This window comes from Polyergus mexicanus, unplaced genomic scaffold (assembly GCF_030449975.1).
Source record: "Polyergus mexicanus isolate NDT 795.1 unplaced genomic scaffold, iyPolMexi1.0 SCAF_1, whole genome shotgun sequence".
NCBI lineage: Eukaryota > Metazoa > Arthropoda > Insecta > Hymenoptera > Formicidae > Polyergus > Polyergus mexicanus.
The window spans coordinates 10,629,128-10,647,407 of NW_027223321.1; the positions used below are offsets into that span (position 1 = coordinate 10,629,128).

The window sequence follows — 18,280 nt, forward strand, 5'->3', positions numbered from 1 at the left end:
TATTAAAATTTTGCACATATTCTTAGATATCACAATTTATAATTAAGTTAATTTAACAAAAAAAATCTTTTTCTTTTTGAAAGAGAAAACCATTTTAAGATAATAAGATAATATTAATACATTAATTTTTCAATGTGTGCATAAAAGTTTGCATCATATTATATATTTCCATGTATATATATACTTTGGTTTTATTATAAATTTAATGTAAAAATGTGCAATCTCTTCCCATATATTGAATTATTAATATAATCATCTATATTATAACGAGTATATAAATTGTAATGTAGAACAGATCTCTATGTAGCTAAAATATGATAAAATGTTGAAAATAATGGGCAGGGTATCTATTACGTCATCACTGTCGGTCTAATGGTATCGCTCGAGAAGAGACGTTTCGCTCCATAAAATCGGTATCGTTTACTTAATAATAAAGCGTATACCTGTGCATCCGAAAAAAAAAACTACAAATGAGGTATACGCACACAGAAAAATACATACTATATATAAGTAAATATTACTTGTTTCAAGTATTTCAAAGGTTCATATATCCGCAAATGTATCATAAATGCTTATCATAAGCATTAAATTATTTATTCAAAATCTATTCTAAATCCTAATAAATTTAATACTTTAATCAAGGATATTAAATTATATAATTGAAAAATATACATTAACTTTTCCAGTCTAATAAATTTTCTTACATTAGATTAACTATACCCCTGACTTTTCTTTGATAAAATTTTATAATATTCTTCAAAAGAAAATATTTATTTTTTTGAGTACATGATAATGAATCTTTCTAAAATTTGTGACAAGTTAACATTAAGAAAATATTCTTTGTTAAAGTTAATTATTGTTACTTAAAAGTAGTAAAGAAAACTGAGTAATCATTTTTCTTAGCATAATATTTTTCTGTGTGCAAACATTCATCGAAAAGAAAGAATATGGAAGCGACCCATTTACCGGTTTTGCTTATTAATTACTCTTGCGAATAATTTCATTTGATAAAGGATTCGCGATTCTCCGGATTTTTGATTATTTCTTTTAGCGCAATCGCAACCGACAAAAATTAGACTCCAGATTTGTGCGCGGAGCTGGAAAATCGCATAAGGAATAACAAATATCGACAATGGTGTACATTGTCACTTTTTTCCCGGATGTCGCGAATAAACGGTATTCATTAATCGGTGCTCGTTGCCAAGCAAATATCGCGATCGATTTCGAAAATTGTCTGGTAATTTGGAAGCGACAACCGGAGAATCACGATCGATGATAACAAACAGCACACGGCCACAACGAACAAGTTCAATCAGCACGCAGGGAGTGAATCGAGTTTGTATACGATCCCTGGCTCGTACTTCGAATCCAATATACGATATCTCGATCCATAAACCAGACTCAAATGTAGAACTAGACGAGGCAATTACGGCGAATCGTGCGGTCTTTGCGAAATCGATGGGAGAGAGTGAGAGAGAGAGAGAGAGAAAGAAAGAGAAACAGGAAGAGGGGGAGGAGATATATTGGGTTATTGTTACTTCCCCTCTCCTTTACAATTTTAACTTTGCATCTATCGTCTATTTTACACAAATTGAGTAATGCTTAAAAAATATATGGACAAAGTAAAATAATTTTAATAACAAAAAAACTTCTGATCAAGAAGTGTAAAATTTTCTACGCATTTTTTACTCGTGGAAAAACATATAACATCATAAAAACAAGATATAAACATCTTGAAAATACACATATGAAATAAAACACGCATGCGTTTATACAATACATATATCCAATTATGTACAAATGAATATATCAAATATATTATATTAAAATATTAAATCTTTTAACACATAATCTCTATCATCTTTTTCACGATCTTTTTGTTTGTTTTTGTTCCTTTTTATTTTTTTAATTAAATAATTCCCTTTAAAGCTATAAAAGTCTATATTTTATAAACATTAAACTAAGACAATTATAATGCTGAATTATATAAAATAAAATATCGTTTTTACATTTCTATTTATCAATTGAATCTGACGATAATCTTGTGTTCCTCGATCACACTCTTCTCTAATAATAAAATTGTTTTTTTGTTCCAAAAATACATCTACATCAAAGAAATATTCAATTATATCTTTGTGTGAATTATACTGCTCACTTTGCGCTCAGTTGTATCTATGTAGAATAGGAACTGTACATATGCTTTTCATTTCCATATCGTCTCACAATAATTCTCTGTCTCGATCACTAGTATCCCTCTGTATTACTTCCTGCTATGCGGTTTATCTTCATACGTCCCGTTCTGCCCGTTTATCGTCGTTCTGCCACGTTTCTGATTCCGTCTCTGTCCGTCTTGGATCTTCGACCTCATCCCTCCGTCATTCGGGGAGGAGGATCGGTTTCCCCAGCAAAGAGATACGCGAGAGAGTTAAACCAGACCGTAATAATTTTGAATTCGGTTAACCTAGCTCCGGCACCTCGGCAACCTTCTCGCCCCTATTTCCTAAACGCCGACTGCACTGATCTACCACTACGAAGGGTGTAAACTGCTTGCGCGCGTTGCGATAGCCGCGGTAAATCATCAACCCGATAAGCTGACTTGCTCTTCTCAGGGTATTAGGTTAATATCATATTATACTGATTCGATTGTTTGGCACATTGCGATTATTGCGGAAAGACACAACGTTGTAGATTTCAATCAAAAAACAGAAAACATCGCTGTAATATTTAATAAATTTATAATGATGATATTCTTTATTAAGAAGTATGAACACGTAATCGTTAGTCGCCATTTATATTATTGTAACTTAATTATCTATAAAAGTAAACTACGAGGGGCGAAAGATTATTCTTAAAAATTGAAAAAAATTTTAATTTTAATTCTTAAAAAAGCTTTGATATTTCAATACATTTTCATCATCGTATATTCTCACTAAGTCTAGTGACAGATGTTAAATTAATGTCAAAATAATAGAAAAATATCGAAACTTTATATCATGGACGTTAATAGAACTAGAGAATAAATCAAGCCAATATGACTAACGGCAAAAAGCGTTTTTTGTTGCATTGCGTTTCATCGCTCGGCGATTTATAATGTACTCGTTGCGAGTCGTGGCTTAAAGCCTGGGATTTTTAATTAAATCGAAATCCTCAGTCGAGTCGACCCATTACAACGCCACAGAGAGGAAATGACGATGGGACGAGTTAAGAAGAGAAGAAAAAATTCTGGAACATAATTATACAGAGCAAATGGAAAAAGTTACTGCTTGTGTTGCAGCCTAGCAATCAAGCAAAACAATATTTTGCATTATATAAAAATTAATAATAAATTAATAATCAATAATAAATTATAATATTGTTGAATGAAAAATATTTTATACGATAATATGTATGCATTTTTTAATATACTTAAATATTTAAGATATATATAGATGTCTTGTATCGTGATATGTGTAACAAAATTTTTTCCAAGGATATAAATTCTTCTGTTGAATCGCTTTCATAAAAAATACAAAATAATTGAAATAGGTATTATACAATTAAATATGTGCCACAGCACATCTCTCCGCATTCTAGAGCGCGCCTTAAGAGGTACATCAAATTCAATTGAAAATCACCGCTTTGCGTCAAAACCACGTGTATAAATCATTTTCACGTCCCAAGAAAGCTCATAGATGCCGAATGGATAGAAGAGCGTCATTATTACACGCGAACGATTATCGTTATCGTCGATGTGTCTCGACTCTCGTTCCCTTCAGGTTTCCACGATAAAACGATGCAATCATTTACGAGCGAGTATATACCGAGGAAACCTATGAATTCAAATTGCCGCTACTAAAAGACACTATGAATGTTTAATTAAAAAGAAACGCTATCACGTAGATAAGTATAAGTATAAGAGCAGTGCATTTTCGCGCGCGTTGAAAATAGAATATCTCGTCGTTAAAACTTCTCTTGCGGTTCTTTTCAACGGCGTTTCCACTTTTTCTATGACATCGTTCGTCGCTCGCGAGGATTCTCAGAATGCTGCAACAGCAATCGATGATACGCTTTTATTTCTCAACAAATACAATAAAATGAAACTTGCTTGATGTCTTTGCCGATCTCATTGTTGTATTCCTCGTTATCGTGACAGCCGCGCAACACACGGACGATTTTTCTCGTTTCCTGTATCGCAACGTTAATATCGATTTCCACATTTTCTATCTATAAAATACACCACGATAAACTTTTCCTATACAGTTTGTAATGTTTTAAATTTTGTTTAAAAATTTCAAAAAATTCAGCATACATTGTTACAAAGTTCACTTTCGATTCGCTTTTATCGTTAGTTTCTTCCCTTTTTTTTTTACAGCATCGTTTATCCGTTTGTATCTATTTTTTATGATATTTTTTTAATATTGCAACGCGTACGTATCTATCAATATGTATAAAAAATGAAATATTGTAAACAATCATTTTTTAAATGGCTTTATATCTCATTGATCTGTATATTATATATGCATATTTGTATATTATATATTATATTGTTAATATAATTTTCTTTTTTATATGAATATTGATTTAATGTTAATTGCCTTCTCTTTTTCTGTTTCTTAATCTTACTTACAGAATATTTAATTTGCATCTCAGTTTAATTTACGGGAATTATGTCAATACTATTGGTATAAAAGATGTATTATATTATTCGCCCTCTTTTTCTCTGGTAATTATCTTATAAAAATTAAAAATTTAATTAGACGCTACTCTCCTTTATTAATAATTTTGTACATATTTTTTTAATTAAAATTCTGTCGTAAGTAAAATTTATTTGGTACTAAATGCAGATTAATGTTTCTTATGTTACGTGTTTACGTCACTTTAAATTTTAATCTGCAAAAACGTCTAGATTCTCGACAATTCATTTATTATCCATGCTTCTATGGCACATTGAAACTGACGACATTCTTTAATTTATCCTATACTCTTACGTAATTGGAAGAAAGAAAATACGATTTCTCTTTCAACACACACACATCTTCCCTAAGTATAGTTACATGTATAATCCATTTTCATTTATTGAGCGCTTTCCTCGCGGACGTATCGAGCCGTAATAAATTTTAACATTGCATTGTACTATGTTACAAACTTTTCTCTCGAATTCGCGCACAGTATGATTAAAAAATAGAGTATGATAAACTGACAAATGTCCAAGGATAATTTGTTCGAAATCGGAATAAAACAGCGACTCTGACAATCATTGATAGTATGTTGAACATGAATTTCCGTACTGTGAGCGGCAGAAATGCAAAGTTCAATCGTACGGAGACAATCTAACAAAGGGCGTTGCTTCAAAGTGCCATCTCAAATATTGATTTTCATATATTGATATCGCGAAGAAATTTGGTTAGTCTCGCGCAGACTGATGGACGGATGATAACTGTAACAGCAACTATTGAAATGTTTTGTATCTTTATTTCTCCTATTGTATTTTTTGAGGCTGCAAGATTTTTTTTTTCGAATGATGTTTTTCTTCGAAACAGTCAGATATAAAACAAGTAAATTTAAACTGTTATACATAATAAAAATAAGGAGAAAATTTAAATTAGAAAAAAATAATTAAAAAATAGCTTTTGCATTTCTAATTCATAAATATAATAAATAAGAAAATGAAAGATTTTATTGTAATATTATTATTATAACATTAAACTCATTCATATAATATTTCCTTCATAAAACTGATATAATATTAAAATATATATGATTTTAAATTAGTTTATATTGAATATAAAAAGTACGTTTTTATGTTTTTACTATGTCGTTTATATACATATCGCATAATAATATCTTGAAATTAATTTCTTCTCATAAATTGAATACACAAAATCCATGAAACTCATGCAACAATAAGTATCGTCTAGAAAACAATATTAAAAATTTTTATTCGTCAAAGAGAGAAGCTAAAGTACTCTTATGGCGTCAACTTTTAATAAGATCACCTATTATACTGCATGTGTGTTGTTCGACAAATCGTGCATGAACAGTGGATTTTCCATTCGCCGCCTATTTTAATGAACTATTTCGAGTAACCAAAGTCCGCATTGTGCCACGGACGCGAAACGATTCAATATCAAATTATTAATCTTTCCGTTGGTACAATTTCATCATACAGTTTCACGTTCGATTACCACGGTACATATATATATATATATATATATATTATTTTTTTCATTTCTTCGATATTACTGCAACGTTTGATTACAATTCATTTTCAATGTAATAATATTCTATTATATTACAATAATAATATTCTCATCGATAATACAATTTGTTCATGCATGTTTACTTTTTAATAATAAATCCTAATTAACGCTCTACAGATTTTAATCACATTTCTCGGAAAGTGCGGAAAATTCGCAGTTGTAAATGATACATAATAATACAACGATTAAAATTAATGTTCTGTCACAATTAATAGTAATTGTTCATTAATATTCTATTAAAAATATTGTACGAATGGACATGCACGAATATTTCACGGTATGTTGAGGGCACGAATAGCATGCTTTTGCATATATCAAAGAGGAGACAGACTGCACTAATCTATACGTAGACTTGTAAATTAGTTTATTATCTTCGCACTCGAGATTAACAGTGTATCGTCACTTCTCTTTAGATGTAAGACGAGGTAATGCGCCTGATCCGCAGGCAAAGTACTGCCCTGTAATTGAACACCGCTAATGCATCCCGTCCTCGTCCGTCGAACGTGAATAGAATAAGATAGGACAACCGGAAGGAAATCGAAGGAAAGAAGGAGACGCGAGGAATAATGTGACGTGCTCGTGCTGGTAAGCGTCTTTATTCAGTTTGATCGCGCGACCGATCTATCTTTGTTGTCGCGGCTTTTTTATTTTACATCTCGATTTACCTGCTCAGTTTTCCATTACATCACTCTCTCTTTCGACTTTCTTCGAATGTCGTCTAACTTTTACGTAACTTCTCCGCCGCATAATGCACTTGGTTGCGTTTCCATTCGCATCGACCGTTTGGCATTATTTCTTTTTTTTTTTTTTTATTATTTTTACTTTTCACGAAGTTCCCTTTCTTTCGGCTGCCCGACACGCTCGGTTCGCTCGTTCCATCAAAATGCGCACATTTCTTCGATGTGTGTCTTCTCTCACCCTTTTTCCATCGCCCTTTGCATCTTCTCGGCGTGTACTTTCCGTTTTCAGAGCGAATTCTTATTCTATACTGTCTACTTCAATACAGAACTCCATTGCCTATTTCAAACCGCGATGACCTAGATACGACCTCATCGTTCGATGCTCTATACGACGCTATAACATCCTTAGCCGCCCTACCGTACGCTGATTCAGAGTCTACAGCTCTTGGGAGCTTTAGTTTCTCTCGCAGCTCGAAGATGCTAAACTCGAGATAGAATCGACGACACTCGAACGTTTCGAAGAGTCCGCAATGGTATCCAGCACAGCTATATTTCGTTCTTGCGAAAGCGCAATAATCCGACCAAACTTTCATTTACCGAAGATGGTGCTCACAGTCTGGATTCGAAGAAAAAGAGGTGGAGAGGTAAGGAGAACGAGAGGAGAAGTGGTGACCAAAGAAATTGAATCTATTACACGACAGATTCAGCGATGAAGCGCCCAAGGGGTTTATCTTGTTCCGCGCCAATGTTCTTGAAAGTTAAATGCTCTTTTGGACTATACGTTACGCTTCCCTTCAGTAACAAGAAACTCGATAGGAGCGTTCGTTATATAACGTTATATAATTCAACGTCACGTATCACATTGACATTTTATTTAAAAAATCTAAGAATGAAAGATCAGATATTATATATCTTTAGCATTATTCAAGTTGATAATAATTAAGCTTTATTTGTATAATTGGAATTATATGTATTTAAAGTTTGATCATTTTTATAAAAGTATATACACGCGCGCACTATACACCCAACGCACACAAAACGCTGTACATAAATAAGAAATGTCAATTCAATTTGCATGCCATTTTGCAGTGAATCAGTATCTGATATTAACAGGCTAAAAAGTTTGACGATAAATGGATTTATAGCGCGATGATAACCAAGGCTTCGTTTACTAAAAGATAAGACGAACTTGGACGCAGGAAGGAATAGATATTGAATATATTACGACCGAAGCGTCGTTGTGTACAACGTCAAAGCGCGGATCGTCTATCTTACTGATTTTCCTAGCAAACTCACACTCATTTCTTAGACGATGAATTCACATAGCTTTTAAGCTTAACAAAATATCGCCTGTTATACGAAGTTTATTACTGACGAATAAACCGCTCATGAATTTTATACTCTTATATATTTTACAGATGACGTTTATGCATATCATATTTGTTAGCAGTATCACATTATTTAATAACTGTTTATATAAATTATACATATATTGCATAATTTTTTTACTAAAAAACACTTACAACTTTATTTTTTAAATATAATGGCTTGCATTCGCAGACATATTATAACTCAAAATAAAAGATACATATATATACATGTTTTTGTTACAAAATTAGGAATCAAAAATCTTGTCTTAAAATTGCATCACTATATTTTATTATAATCGAGTAAAGAAAATATTGACTGAAAAAAATCTTGATTTGAGGCTTGAAACAAAGATGTATTTCTTTTTTAATTTTACTTGTGCTTTTTTTTCGAAAACATTAAAACTCGTCAGTATTTAAAATTAAACATAAAATTGCAAAAAAATATTTAAAAAAAATGAATGATTTTATAAGTATTGTTAATATCATAAAAATCTTATAATCAAAATATTTTTATAAAATCGACCAGAATTGTGTTTGTGTATCGGGCTAACTTCAAAAAATACGTATCTTTAATTTTTAGCTTTACATTATATCCGAACATATGTATCAAAAATGAAAGGAAAAGAAATCGTGAATGTATATTTTATACAAAGAAAAATATTAGAGAAGAAGAAAAAAATTTTAAGGCTTTTGGAAAAAAAATTAAAAATAAACACTCCTTTATGAAAAGTGTTAGTCTATATACTCTACAGCGTGCTCAGTAAAAGAACCCCATTTCTATCCATTCGAAATTTGTACATATAACTATGCGATTCGAGATATCTAACATATCGAAATGCTATACGATATATTAGTATAATCAAATTTAAAATTATTTACTTTTGTATTATTCAAAAGTATTAAATCTATAAAATTTTACCAAAAAGTAAACTTTCTATTTATAATTCATAAAATACTACACACATACAAAGAAATAATATTACTCTGGAATCATAGTTTGTTTTAACAAAAGTTTTAATAAAAGATTTTTGCTTAAGATAAGAAACGTATAATTAATTAATAATTATAGAAGATTATTATTTTATATAACGTAGAGCATATATTATGATTAATAATTTGAAAAACAAAATGTGTTTTGTAATAGCATCCACTTTTATAAAAAAATCTATAATAATTAGATACCGTTACATTATCATTCATTATATATTCCTACGATGTCGTTAGCGTTACAACTCCCGCGGAGCTCACTTTCAAAGAAAGAACGTAATTATAACGGTAAGGAGAATTCATAATCAGAAACTATGTTAATGCTTTGCGAAACTTAATTATCGGCACGAATAGGTAAGAAAAGAGCTTTGTATATTGGCCCCTTATAAATTTCTTGCTTTAAGATTATTTAATGATAAGAATTGAGCGTGACATACGCGCGAGTATCGTTTGAGAGTCCGACAATGCAAAGTGGGACGAAGGAAGGCACAATCAATTATGTACTGAGTCTAATAACAGCTTACCGGAGCTTACTAAAGCTTCCTGAGAGTTCCTGGAAGCGAAGTGATTGTTAGAGATATCAAGCATGGCAATAAAGAGGTAGGGACCAATGGGATTTCAAAAAAAGAGCTCGCTCTTTAATTCTCTTTTTCTAATATTGATAACTTTTGCGAGGAAAGGAACGTTGATTCTCCCCTTCAGTGTAATAACGCAAGGAATCTGAAATTTTTCGAATTAATCGGAATAATTCATAAGCTGTAAAAAATGAATACGGAAATAAGCCACATCTCTCAATATTCGTTTAATTTTTATTAGAAGAATATTGAATCTACTTCAGTTTACATTTATAATGCGATACTGCATGCGACATGTTAATAAAAATATTTTTTTTTTTTTTTTTAATGAATTCAACAGTTTTAAAAATAGAGAAAAAATCATTCTAACGTTGAAAACATTTATGCATATTATACGTAAATATGCTTAATTGCTAGAGAGTGTAGAGTGTAGACGAAATATCTTGTTCAGGATCATTCTTATAAATAAATAAAAATATAGAGTTATATATATATATATATATAATATCATTTGTTTTGATGATTCAAACGCCACAATTTTTACGTGACTCTCTAGTTAAATATTGTGCTTTGATAGAGAGGTTCCTTATTACTTATTCGTTTAAATGATAGCGGTCTGTCATTAAACGGAAGCGTAATTAGTCGGAAATATCCTGCGTTATCCGATCCGCGGAAAATTGGACGGAAGTAGAACATTTATGAAAGTACTTTGATGAGAGTGTCGATTAGTGCGACATCGTTATCTCGAAGGAACGATCGACCCGATTCAAGGAGCAATAGAGGAAACTCGGGCATCAAATGTCAACGAACGACAGCGCTCGAGTTTCGTAAGAGACCATAATTTGTCGCACAATAGTAGAGAAGATCATTTGTCTTTTGAAAATCACAAGTAAAAAGATAAAAAAAAAAAATAATAATAATAATAACATCCGCTACCCTTACCTTTCCGGAGCCCCTTGAGTTGCATAGGAGAACACCGGCAGCGTGGATTCTGTACTCCTTGTCGAGTTGCTCGTGTTGTCCTTGAATTTTTCTGCAGAAAAGAAAATGCTAATTTTTAAAAGCGTCTCATAAAAACGAATATAAAACGCGAGCTTCCTCTATGCGATTAAATTAAATGCGTTATAATATATGATGTCAAGATACCAATAGCTGAAGCATAAATATATTGTAATTATCGTAAATCGAACATGGCATAAATAAAAATGGATTTATGTAGAAAGAATTTAAAGTTTTGCAGAAGAATTCGTCAGTCCTCAAATACCATTTTTGTACAAAACTACGAAATCGTAAGAAGTCGTACGAACAGTTTGACTATCGTCTTGCGATCCCTTGGCTACGAGCCTGAGCCGCCATAACGAGAAGAAGATGGCATTCTCACACGGCCCACTGGCTCATTTTCCGAGGGACTCTCAGCCGGTGATTTACAAACTGAAAAAGTTTCTCGCGCGAGCAACTTTGGCAATTACGGGAAAGCAAACAATCTTATAAATTAGGGCTCTCACATTCGCCTTCTTTTCCACACGACGGTCCTGTGCACTCGCGTGCACTCGCAGGCACAAGACCAACGAGTATAAGAGCGAGTGGAGTTCTCCGTCTATTCCGGAAATTCTCTGGAACTTGACGGTGCAGTAAAGTTCGGAAGGGAATTAATTGCACGGGCAAGGTATCGTATGGGCTTTTTTGTCGATTAAGCTGATTTTGAAAGCGGTTGCGGGACGCTCAAACACGTCGAGCGACGACGATAACATGCTAATCTTGCCTTACAAAGACTTTGCTAATAACGTACTGTATAGGAAATGCTCCTCTCGAGAGAAACATAGAGATATTAACAAAATTAAATGATATTTTATATTTTTTAAAAATTCTGAGATTTAAAATGTAAAATATCAAAAATTTACGAGTGTAAAATATTGGCCAATATCGATATCCATTATATTACTCAATATTTCACGGCTGTATCGTGAGTTTTAAAAAATTATTTTTCAAATTTTCACGGTAAATATTACACATGCGAATTACAAATTTTTAATACTTTTTCTAATATATAAAATTCTCAATTACTTTTATTAATATACAATATTGAAATAACAGTTCATTAACATATTTTAAAAGTTGTTGAACGATATAATTAATTATTTTATTTCTATCCTTCTCTCGTTAGTGAAGAAAAATTTTACTTCAAATATAAATATTATTACTAGATATTATAATATTACTTCAAATATAGCTCTAAATATAGATTCCTTTTCGGAGAGAAATGAAATAGTTTAGGGATTTAATGGCAAACGGTACGCGGATCGTAATATATGATTTATTTCGATGACTTTATCATATCGCAAGCAGAAAAATTTATTGCTAATACAATTTTAATTTTAATATCTCACATAATATGCTAACACATTATACATATTTTATCGAGTAAATTTACATAAGCGTTATCGAGACTCACTTTTTTTTCTTTATTTTTTTTCTTTAGACTCTCTCTGCAAAAGAAATGCCGCGTCACCGTCGAATCGATTTAAGCAAAGGTTACGCATTCGATTTCCGCCGCAAAGTATCTAGGTTCTACGACCCGAGATCTTTTTCTTTCACGCAATTTCTACCTCTTGCCTCAGCCATGGTGGGATATATCACCGTAGAATAGTCTCGAAGTAATGAATATGTAGGAGGCACTTTTATCGATCCCAAATTTTGCATTTGTTACACTTTCATCACACAATTCTACTATACTTGGTTACCATATATCCGAATGTGCAGCAAATCTTGTAAATAATTCATCTCGCAAATTTGATCAATAGACGTTAAAGACAGATGTCAATCTCGCGAAAAGGACTTTAAGTTATACTCCGGAGCTTCCGGAACGGATCTCGTTAAATGCACATTCGAAGAGATAAGGTTGACAAAATTTCCACAAGTATCCTGTCTCATAAATTTATCAGTGCTGCATAATCAAGGAGCCGGCTACGAAGAGGGTTGCCTTGTGCAAACACGACGTTGGACACCGCAAACGCGAGGAGACGGTAGCTGTGCAAACAACTTGGCCGTTAGTACGCGTGAAATAAAGGAGTTTGGCATCCCTGGCTGACCTGTACCCTTTCTCAGGACGTTGCTCTCTAACGTCTCTCTTTCTCTCTCTCTCTCTCTCTCTCTCTCTCTCTCTCTCTCTCTCTCTCTCTCTCTCTCTCTCTCTCTCTCTCTCTTTTTCTCTCTTTCTCTTCCTTTATATAACGCGAAAGGGCGAGAATAATCCGAAAGAGCATTTGCAAAATAAAGTGAAGCGGGCGCGTAGCGCCTCTGGAAACTGCGCCATGGTTCCGCTTTCGAGTCGATTCATTACAGAGTCAATGCAAACTATTTATGGCGGAATCGCGAAATTGAACTTTACGCGGGCGACGATACGATAATATAAAAGTTACCGAGCACTTTGTAATTCTGTATACTGTAAACTGAAAAGTTAGTTCAAACCTTAGTATTAATGAGTTAAGCTTCGTTAGCGAGTAATGTCGGCCGTTATGTTCGCTTGAACATTATGCGGGGTATGCTAAGGGTAACGCGATAAAACATTTTCTGATGGGAGTGTAAAAGTGCTGCGATAAAATTGTTACTCCGTCACGCGGCACCGGCCGCGTTAAATCTTTTAGAAGTTAAGCTCCCACGGGAGTCGGTTCTAACGTAAAGTTCGCGTTTAGTTCGCGTTTTACCTGCCTCTTAGTGAATCTATTATTCGGAAAAGCTTCCTCTCGACATAAAAAATTATTTATCTCAGCATATATATAATGTATACGAAAACTCTTTGTAGAGAGAAAGGTATTTACCTGAAATGAGTTGAAAAAAAAAAAAGAAAAAAAGTATTGCTTACAAATAAGAAAGCAATCTTTGCTAAAACTGTTCAAAAAGAGATTGAATTATGTAAAAGGGACATGTATATAAAATAACAGAATACATTCTAAATTGGAAAGTAAGGAATTTCTCATATGCCGACTTTCAAGTAACACTTTCATTTTTAAAACATGTCGGCAATATATGTCAAGTGACGCGATAGTATCGCGACGTCAAATATTTGTTTACTTTTATGAGATTTTTTTTTTTAGTTATTTATATCGCTAAAAGATTTTTAAAAGAAAACTTACGATATAGCATGAAGTAATTCCTGTCGCTGCTTTTCCTTCACCTTTACGCTTCCACCTTCCTCAAGGGCTACTTGCAATTCCCTTTGCAGGACTGCCAATTTGCGGCGCTCGCCCTCCAAGAGTAATGAAGTAACCTGAAACAGAGCATTTCGATAAGTAAGAAATATTTTATATATCACATACCATATTATTAACATTGTTGATTGTATTATTAATATTATCATATCCGTATATATTAGTAATCTAAGTATTATCTAAATACTAAACTTTAATTTAGTGACCAAAAAAAATATGAAAGCTCTCATAAAAAGATTAACTTTATCTATCTCGTATTTTACCAATTTACGTATTTAGCAATAATAGCTAATTAATAACAAAATCATTTTATCGTGCAAGAGATAAAAAATATAAAAAATAATTTTCCAAAAAAATGTTTGCCATAAAATTATAGGAAACAGGATATCTTTTAACATCGATTTTTTTTTTTTTTAAGTTTCTACGCTGTGATTAAGAGTAATAGACTTCTTCGCTGCAAAAGAGAAAGCTTCCCTTTTGCTCGATAACTTCCCGCCATTGCCAGTAGCAAAGAAAGAAACTGTTACTTTTATCGTCCGAGAACGCGTTTGATAAAAGAGAGAATGTTGCAGAGTAAGACTGTATCAACTCATGGCGACACAGTCCTTCCTTCAGTGATCGTATGTTGGTATTCAGATCTTCTGTTTTCTCTATCAGCTACCGACCGAGCCCATCGAACTCTAATTCTCTTATCTCTTTTTTATATTTTCTTATCTATTCAAAACAAATAATCGAATAATCGTAACAATCTTTTTTTGTGCCTATATGTTTGAAGAACAAAATTATTAATAATCTTAGACAAAGATGAAAAATAGGGTAGTATAGTAAAAATTTATGCATTTTCCTTTATAAGAAAAAGTAACAATAGAGTAACTTTGAAATCTTTACTTGTGTAGCTTCTTCTTCTTTAAATTTTCTATTGAAAAATGTTAACATTAATTTTTGAATAAAAAGAAGTTAGCATTTATTTCGAATAAAAAGAAGCGAATGAGTCTTCTTGTATGTTGGCATTTACACTTGTAATGAATTCGGTTACGCTTATAGCGAATCTCTTCTCATACGCAACGGCGAGTGCACACGTAATTCGTTGTTGCTGCGCCCACACAGGAGACATTCACGATGTGCGTGTTGCACGTGCGTACACGCACGCGAGTAGGGAGATACGTATATCCGTACACAAACGACTCGTCTAAACTCGCTGATCTCTGCGGAGGATTTTGTGCGTGCGAAATTATGCGTTCTATAATTGCGAGCGCACTTGTAAACTTCATCTTTTTTATGCGATTATTATTGCCAGCTTTTATTTTTATATGTATGTGTGCGAATTCGATAAGAGATAGAAGCTTGCGAGATACGTTCGCGAATGCGTGTCGTGCAGTTCTTTTTAATCGGCGCAACATCATTAATCAGTTGTCCGTCAAGATCATTAGGGTAAGATCACAAGAGATATATTTCCAAGACGCATTCCTTTTCCTTTCTCTTTTCTACGCTATGTATTTTTGTTTCTTCATTCTTTTACATATACATTACTTTTTTCATGAAATTAGAAACTTGACGGTAAATGTAGGATAATCAAAATGAGAGATTATAAGTATTTAAAAAAATAATATAGGAAAATAGAAAAAATCGAACAGTTTCAATATAAAATTATTTAATTATTGACTCTGTGGCAATCCGAAAAATTAATTAATCATCAAATGCTATATATTGATTAAATTTTTATTTTTTTATATAGAAAAAATTATTATACATAACTATTATATAACTTCATTTAAATATATCACGTGTTTTCCCTTTCTCTTTTTCTCTCTTTTATACAGATACACCCACATATTTTCATCTATATATTTATTCTTTTTAATTTTTTATACTTTTACTCTGTTCACTCCACATGTATTTGTTTATCGCCCATTATTTTCTTAAACATATTCACATTTTAATATAATCGAGACAGAAAACAGTTATATATTATTTTTTCAAACTATATTATTACATAACTGTATTATTAAGATCTATATGTGTATACTATTAGTCACAAAAGAATTAGAAGCATCCTACATTTTATGATCACATTGACATGTTAAATATTTGCGCTCCAAGATGGGATTTGAATTATTTCCTGTCCCAAGCGGAGTATAAATGAATTCAATCCAAACAGTATTTCTATGTACATGACAATGTGCATCTTTGCGTACAATAATAATTTAGAATTTATCTTATCCTGCGCATCTCTCGAGACAGCGTCACGCTCAGCGATGAGTAAAAGAAATATAAAGTACGCGATAATATTATAATTTTCCCAAGCGAGCTTATATTTCACTTACATCCTGCTGTTCAACATATGATGTAAAATAAAAGGGAAATTAACACATCACATGTATATGCACCATTATATATCATTACAAAAATAATTTCCAATTTGTGCACATATAATGTTTTCGTAAATAGAATTTGTATAAAAAAACAACGGATCTCTCTGTATTTCTTTCGCGGGAAATACAGCTTTTCGCGTAGCGAATTGTAACGAATAATAAGTTGTGTGAATCTTTTTATTTACTATAATAGTTCGCTAAGTATGTTGATTTTAAAAATAGATCGAGGAAATCGAGGACTATCTCTAGTTGCAGAGTTTGCAGATATTTCGAATTCCACGCGTATGCCAATTTAGATGTTGCCTCGGAGAATACGAAAGAAATTTCTTTACAGTGGAAATTTCGCTTCTTCTACGTGCTTGTTATAATGCTGAGAATCTACTTCAGCAAGTTGCATGCAAATAGATGCGTTTGCTCCGCTTCAAAGTGCGTCTCGCCACTTTCAGTTGTTCAATTGAATGTCTCTAGAAGTTCTTGAGAGAAGAAACTTGAAGAGTCACGAGGCTTTGTTTCAGCCCGTAAAATTCTTCGAGAGAGAACCAGACATCTCCGACTCGAGAATCTTTCAGTCGGAAATCGCGGCTGCGCAGCGTGTCGATTATATTCACGCGATCACCGGAAGTTCCCGAACGCTTCTGAAACCGGAACGTGTGAGAGAACGTGTCCGTCGCCGAAGTGCAATGCTTGCGTCTAGACTATCTTACAAGTGTGATAGGGCAAACTTCAGCGATAAGTCAACCGTGGAATCGAGATGGCACATAAGTGTCGAAACAGACTTGGTCGGGACAAACTTTTCGATCAAGTTTCGATCTATCTTGATAAAAATACTAAAATCTGCATCTTTTGTTGCTTTCAAAAAAATATATAATTACAACCACTTATTTATTACCTATTTTCTTAACAAGCCTTAATCGCTTTTCTGTCATTATATTACACCAAAATGTTTATATTCGATAAGGATTGTCTATATATTATCGTTCATCCAATGTGTATCCTACACTTCTACCTACATATATATTAAAGTATAAACTACAATTCTCTATTAAATTCTCCACTTTATGACAAACAGCGCTGATGCGTTGCATCGTAAAACGGATATGGAATGGACTTGGCCGTCTGTCGAAATAAAAGATTGCGCAACTTCTTGGTACACTGACTCTGAATATTAAAGATCGCTGCGATCCGATGCTGATTATGAAGGCATCGAGTTATTATCCCGTCTATCGTAACCGCGCATCCTAGCTCCAAGCTACTTGAGAGATTAAGGAAATAAAATGATCGCGCTATTATCGTGACTGGATAAATCTTCCATGTTAAATTGAACTCTATGCATAACCGCTCAATTACGCATAATTAAATTGTTATCGATATTTTATCACCACACTCCACTCGAGCGAGCAATATCTTGGTGGGATCCATAAAATGCTGGTAGCACGGGAATTGCATAAAATCTTTGCACTCGCGCGCACGTATATGTGTTTACGACGATATTTGGCCACGAAATATTCCTCAGTGTACGCAAAATTACTTACGTAACTATATTACAGAAACCGTATTACACTAAAATCTCTGCACACACACACACACACACACACACAAAGTGACATAACGAGACGTAAGCTCTCTGTAGACATTTGTAAAGCTTCACTTTTTTTTTAATTACTAAATCCCAGCACGCAACCGCATAATTTCGTAATTACTTCAAGGATCTTTCGCGGTTTTGCTTTCAAATAATAACCCTACGTCATTATGTATATATCAGCATACTTAGGCCACCGACACGCGGAATTCTAATTTTAAGATACTGAGGAAGATATCTCATTGTAATTAGCGCGTTCCTTTTTTTTAA

At 32.9% G+C, this 18,280-nt stretch overlaps 1 protein-coding gene across 2 annotated transcripts in view; it reads right to left on the bottom strand.

The window, feature by feature from the left end:
* Positions 1-3,008: 3,008 nt before the first annotated feature.
* The window catches only part of LOC138934309 (uncharacterized), a 50,980-nt gene continuing 35,708 nt past the window's right edge, over positions 3,009-18,280 (bottom strand). The window contains exons 3-5 of one of the 2 annotated variants that reach the window (XM_070297940.1): positions 13,985-14,118; positions 10,794-10,884; positions 3,009-3,222 (exon numbers count right to left, since the gene is read on the bottom strand). In XM_070297940.1, the coding sequence (XP_070154041.1) occupies positions 3,202-3,222; positions 10,794-10,884; positions 13,985-14,118 (246 nt within the window). In that variant the 3' untranslated portion in view covers positions 3,009-3,201. Of the gene's footprint in view, positions 3,223-9,624; positions 9,997-10,793; positions 10,885-13,984; positions 14,119-18,280 lie in introns of those variants that run through there. The other variant, XM_070297935.1, reaches the window with a different exon arrangement.